The sequence below is a fragment of the Sinocyclocheilus grahami genome, unplaced genomic scaffold (genome assembly GCF_001515645.1).
Source record: "Sinocyclocheilus grahami isolate Dianchi unplaced genomic scaffold, SAMN03320097.WGS_v1.1 scaffold10530.1, whole genome shotgun sequence".
Taxonomy (NCBI): Eukaryota; Metazoa; Chordata; class Actinopteri; order Cypriniformes; family Cyprinidae; genus Sinocyclocheilus; species Sinocyclocheilus grahami.
Genome location: NW_015513285.1, coordinates 1,420 through 7,388, shown reverse-complemented (window position 1 = coordinate 7,388; position 5,969 = coordinate 1,420). Strand labels below are relative to the sequence as shown.

Here is a 5,969-nt window from a genome sequence, read left to right as displayed (position 1 = left end):
TAGGTTCATTTAAAGAATCAAACTCAGGAACTGAGCGATTACAGATACAGATTGCATTGGTGATACCTTTTGTAGGACTTGACAAACTGCTGCAGGTTGGACTGGTTAATGTTGTTTGTAATGAGATGATGGAAGGTTGCGATCAGTTCGTGATTGTTCTGTATCTCCTCCTACAACATTAGTAAACGTTAATATTAAAGTGACAAAACAGTCAATAATAACATATTGAGAATTAATTTGCAGGTCATATAATTTCAAATCCTAATATGTTAATACTAAATTCATTTTGTTTCATCATTAATCAGTCAAATTAATCATAGACTTCCTCAGTTCTCACCTTTCCAAACAGATGTGAAATGACTCCATCAGGGAGAGCATGAGTCCAGCTTGTGATCTGTCAAGAATGTAATGCGTTAGTGAGGATTTGTGCAATGGTATGGCTTTGCACATTCAAATTAGTTTAATAATGCAATGTTTTCAAAATGAATCTCATAAGAATGCAAATCTAGCAGAAAGAAATCTGTTTTTGTACCTTTTGTGCTGCCCTTTCCATGAAACCCTCTGCGTGCACGCTCAAATTAATCAGAACAAGACCATCAACTATGTCTGGATGTTTTAGCTTTAAGAGATGCAAAAAATAAAAAATTTTATTATTTAATATGCAGTACTGGAATGTGATTTGTGCAAAGGAAACATTCCTGTGTATTAACAAGCAAGCTGGCAATAATAATGAGCAGGATTACACTGCAAGTATCAGCACTGCTTTGTAGTGAGAGTTACAAAACTGTAATCCATGCTATTCAAAGCAATTCAAAATGCATCTGACAGGTAAAGTGTATAAAACTCACTGCAAAGCGAGTCAGGATGTTGGCTCCGGCTCCAACCGCCATTCCAATCACACTCTTCAGACTATGAGGGAAAAAGAGCAAACATTCAGGTAAGTTTGAATCAAGACCGTAAGATTATAATACAAGCCTCAAAAATATGAGTTAAAAATCTGAACTGGTTTTATACCAGTTTTATAACTTACCCAAAATGCTGGAGGACCATAGGGAGGGTTTCTGAGAGCTGATCCATAGAAGGATAGGTATACCTACAATATTAACAGACAGTGCTTTATTTGTTAGCCTCAAACATGTTGAACAATATGGAGGTCAAATACTATGACATCCAATCAAACAGCACGACCGGTTAACTAGGTTTGGCTGATGGCCTTCCAGGCATTAGCGAAGTCATAATCTGTCTGGATGCTGTTCTGGAAAGATGGATGATGATTAATGGATGTCCTTTACTTTGCTGTAGCAGATGGCAGATCATAAACATGCTCTGCTCCCCTCAAACCCTACATGTGACACGCTGACCTACATTCTGTCAGTCTGGTGCCATAGGGTGCTGATTAAAGCTGTCTGCATTATATTTCCTAGAGCAGATCTGCTCCGATTGAGCAGATTTTAAATGCATTTCCTGTCTTAGAGGCTGGGGAATGTAAACTAAAGCAGTTTTTTTTGTCTTTGTTGACAGAATGAGTAAGAGAAGCCATTAATTTTTAATTCTAAGACATAACTCTAAAAATGTTAGTTATTCGTATGCCTTCGGATGCTCTGATAGACCTGGAACCATAATCTGGTGGCATAATGACCCCTCACTTACTCTGTGGAGAGCGTGCTGGCACCCTCCTGCTGTCCTGGGGCATCAACATGGCACACAGCAAAGTGTTGCATGATCTCATGCATGTCTTTGTGATTAAAGAAAGACTCGAAACAGCTCTTATCTGCAGAACAAAGAGCACAGCTGTGCTACTAAGATAGGTATACACAAATTATTCAGTCCATTAAGACAGAATACAAATGAGATGTTATACATATAGGACTTGTTTTAAGAGCATTGGAACTTGCACTGGCATTTGCAGTGACATTGAACTGTTTACGGTAAAGTCTTACAGGCAGAGGGGAATAAGAAGGTATAGAGGAGGTTCTTACGGTTCAGTCCGATGTCATGGAAAGTCAGGATGGTAGGCCGGTTGCCCTTCGGAACACCCATCATAGTGCAGTGCACCAGACCAAAGGCAGTCTCCACATCATCCTCCTACAAAAGCAAAGTTATGGTTAGTTTTGTAACATATAGAGAATTTTGTTGTTTTCCTCTCAATGAACTTTTGTTCACATCAAAAAGTATCAAATAATCGTTTATTTGGAGAATAAACTTTTTTTTTTTTTTTTTACAATGCCTTAGTGCATTCTTATGATGGAGAGACATTTGAATACTCATTAATCTTAAGCTGTTTCTTTTCAATGGCTGCAATAAAAATGTGTTGGAACATATGGTCCAAAATAGTTTTGACTGATTATTATGATAATATGACTGATTATAGCTTAACATATTTATTGTAACATTTCCCTCAGTTCACCAATAAAAGTCTTTTTGATTGTTGCGCACCACCTTATAGTTAAAAATAGCCTGCTTATTTCTGACAAAAACTCCAAAACACCTTGACCATACATACAGTATAAAGTTGCTGGACAGTAAACAACACAAATCCCATCAACAGACCACAAACATCAACATCAAACCCCCTTAAAATAAAACTCATGCAAACACAAATCGAATCTTTTGTATCCACTGCTAAAACTGCATATAGAACAACAGCAGAAGATAAAATCAACTCACAGTGATGTCAAGCTCAAAGACGCTGCACTCAGAGTCCTCCAGTACCATGGTTACTGTTGCAGTTGAAGGCTGATGTATCGGCAGATGTAAACAAAATTGTGTGTATTTGAAAAGAGTAGATCCTGGTTTGCTGCTGCCTCAAGCTCTGAGTTGCACAGAATGCACTGAGGTCTGAGTTTTATATCCCCTTGTTTACAGTGTGGCGTAAACATGTAATTCCCAGCATGCCTTGCATAGTGGCCAGAAGGAGCCTAATTCTTAAAGGATGGAGAGATCTACAAATTGGATCAGTAAGTTAAGCTGAACACTGGCATCACTGAATATGTCCCACCTCTGTGGTGTTCCCATAGTATGTAAACATTTTATGAATGAAACACATGAGATCTTGGGAGTTGCATAGCAATTGCCACTTTATATAAATGATGCATTGTTTGATTCACTCACTGTTACAACTGTGCAAAAAAACTAGATATTTTACCCAAAAATGAAAATTCTGTCATTGTTTACTCACCCTCAGGTGCAAACCTGTGTAACTTTGTCTTTTATGGAACACAAGATATTTTGAATGTCAAATGGCTTTCAATGTAAAAATAAAGGAATTGGTCTTTAATGATAAAGAAATGTGAATGTTTTATGACTCCAAAAAAGCACAAACGTCAAAAGATCAGAAGACACATCAGTCAAGCACTGTGTAGTCTTGCACTTAAGAATCTTGACCTCACAGTGATTAAAATAAAGAACTCTGTTTACAGTGTCCATCATCAGAGTAAGAGCGTTAAGCTCATTTAGCACAGGGACAATGTGCTGCTACGTGTTCGTGCAGGCGTAAGGCTGTTCAGAGTAGATGGCATGTCTGCGGTCAAGATGTCATTGATGCCCACAAGTGTCCCTGTCGAGTGTGCAACAGTGGCCTGGAAAACAGTACTGAAATCTTCTTGGAGGATCAACATGACAGGGCAAGCTGTTTGTTCAGTCCTCTTTGTGATACAGAATTGATGGCTACTGTTTGATTCAGCATATTATATATATGTATTTATATAAAAGTTTAGGATATTTTTAAGGAAATTAATACTTTTATTCAGCAAGGATGCATTAAAAGTTGATAAAAAGTGAAGTAAAGTTTGTTTGAAAAATGTTATATTTAAAATAAATGCTGTCCTTTTGAACATTTCTCTCTATTCATATATTTCTATTCATTTTTTCCACACTGATAATAAAAAAAAAATGTTTTGTGAGCACCAAATGATTTCTGAAGGATCATGTGACATAAGGACCTGAGTAATGAATGCTGAAGATTCAGCTTTGCCATCACAGGAATATATTACATTTATAAAATACAATATTAAAATAGAAAATATTTATTTAAAATTGTAATAATATTGCACAGTGTTACAGTTTTACTGTACTTTTGATCAAATAAATGCAGCCTTGGTGAGCATAAGAAAATATGAAAAAGTCTTACAGACCACAAACTTTTAAATGCTAGCCTATGTGTTAAAATTAAGGTATAATTTTAACTGATAGTCTTTTTTGCTAACTCTTGTAATGCATTTATTATGAGTTTGGACAGCCCTGCCCTAACCCTACCCACAACTCTATCCCTCTACCCCAGGGGTGCCCAAACTCGGTCCTGGAGGGCCGGTGTCCTGTAGAGTTTAGCTTCAACCCCAATTAAACACCTGAACCAGCTAATCAAGCTCTTATAGGCATACTAGAAACTTACCAGCAGGTGTGTTGAGGCAAGTTGGAGCTAAACTCTACAGGACACCGGCCCTCCAGGACCGAGTTTGAGCACCCCTGCTCCACCCCATTAGACGTCCAGAGAGGTGGAGCTGGAAGTCATTTGACTCTGCAGTGAGTACCACTTGACTACCTGCGCACATATCTGTAGGTTGCCAAATTGAGGGGACAAATGGGTTGAAATTTGTATGCGTCGATCGTGTGATAAAGATGCGTTTCATACAAGATCTGGCAATTGGACAACCTTGGAATTTGTTGTTGTGAGTATTCATATGAGGTGTGGCCCATACAAATTACGGGAGTTTTACCGGAAGCGAATGTAGCAAACATATAAAATACGCCCAGTGGGAATTTAATTTTTTATATAAAGATTAGAAATACGGGAAAATATTTAAACGGGGTGATACCGGGATAGAATGGTAAAATACGGGAGAATTCCAGGAAAAACGGGAGACCGCTATTTCATGCTCTGTAAAACCCAAATGTCTGTCATATAGCTTGTGTTTGCGACACAGACTCGCCTGATTTAAAATTAAATTGGTCTTATACAGAAAGATTAAAAACTTCACAAAATAAAATCATTGATGTAATTACACTTTATTTATGCAAAAATCCATACAGTTACGTACAATAAAGAATGAAAAGAGACATTCTATAACCATGTCTGTAACGTGTTTTAAAATTGACACAATTAAAATAACAAATTCATCGCCCATATCCACGATGCAGAAAGGTTCAGGCATCGCCTGCATAAAGCTTTTTCAACAATCACTGACTCTTCAATTGCAGGCTTGTTTTATATTGTTAATGTCCCACTGTTAATTGTTTGCCAATATCCTCTTAACTCTCAATTATTTAACGCGTTTTAATTGAGATTGAATGGAAGTTCTGAAGAGCCAGTGCAAGTAATAAAAATTTTGGGGGGGTTATTCCAAAAATGTTTATCCTATTGTTATCATTTAACTCAAACAATAGCCTACTATTTCCTCCAAAGGTCACAACCGACGTGGACTATCCATCTGTTACTGGACATATGTGATTGGAATAGGCATTGACCTGCATAAATTCTGAACCAGACAGTGTACTTAACCTTATATTTAAAGATGATGAATATGATGCCATAGCCTACTAAAGAAGTTAAATTAAATTTAAAGTTAAATCTCATTGTACGTTATTATTTTGCAGCACACCTGGGTAGGCCTACTGTTCTTTTGGGCATTTCGGAATTAATGTTATTTATAATTCCATATGTCATATGCGAAAATGTATGTAGAAGATGACACGGTTAAAGTAAGCAACATTTTACGTGAATAGATGAATTAGATAAATTCCACATGACCCACTGACATATTTTCATCATTGCACGCTAGATGGCGCAATATTAGTAGTATTTCATGATTTAGCCTAATCATTAGCTCGGCATGAGATTAGAACCTGTATTTATTGTTATGAATATGATTATACTTAATTACTACATTTGAACTAAATTCAATATATACATTTCAATTATTATAACTTTTAAAAACTCGCAAATATGAAAGGAATTTCTGTTAACTCTCTTA

General features: G+C 36.7%; 1 protein-coding gene across 1 annotated transcript; it reads right to left on the bottom strand.

The window, feature by feature from the left end:
* Window positions 1–38: 38 nt before the first annotated feature.
* LOC107578495 (protein NDRG1-like) lies at window positions 39–2,853 on the bottom strand. The gene is made up of 8 exons (XM_016264446.1): window positions 2,668–2,853; window positions 1,980–2,085; window positions 1,651–1,771; window positions 1,031–1,093; window positions 849–909; window positions 533–619; window positions 338–394; window positions 39–170 (listed from the first exon to the last, which is right to left on the bottom strand). The coding sequence occupies exons 1-8, from the start codon at window positions 2,713–2,715 to the stop codon at window positions 39–41; spliced, it is 675 nt and encodes a 224-aa protein (XP_016119932.1). The 5' UTR covers window positions 2,716–2,853.
* Window positions 2,854–5,969: the final 3,116 nt, after the last annotated feature.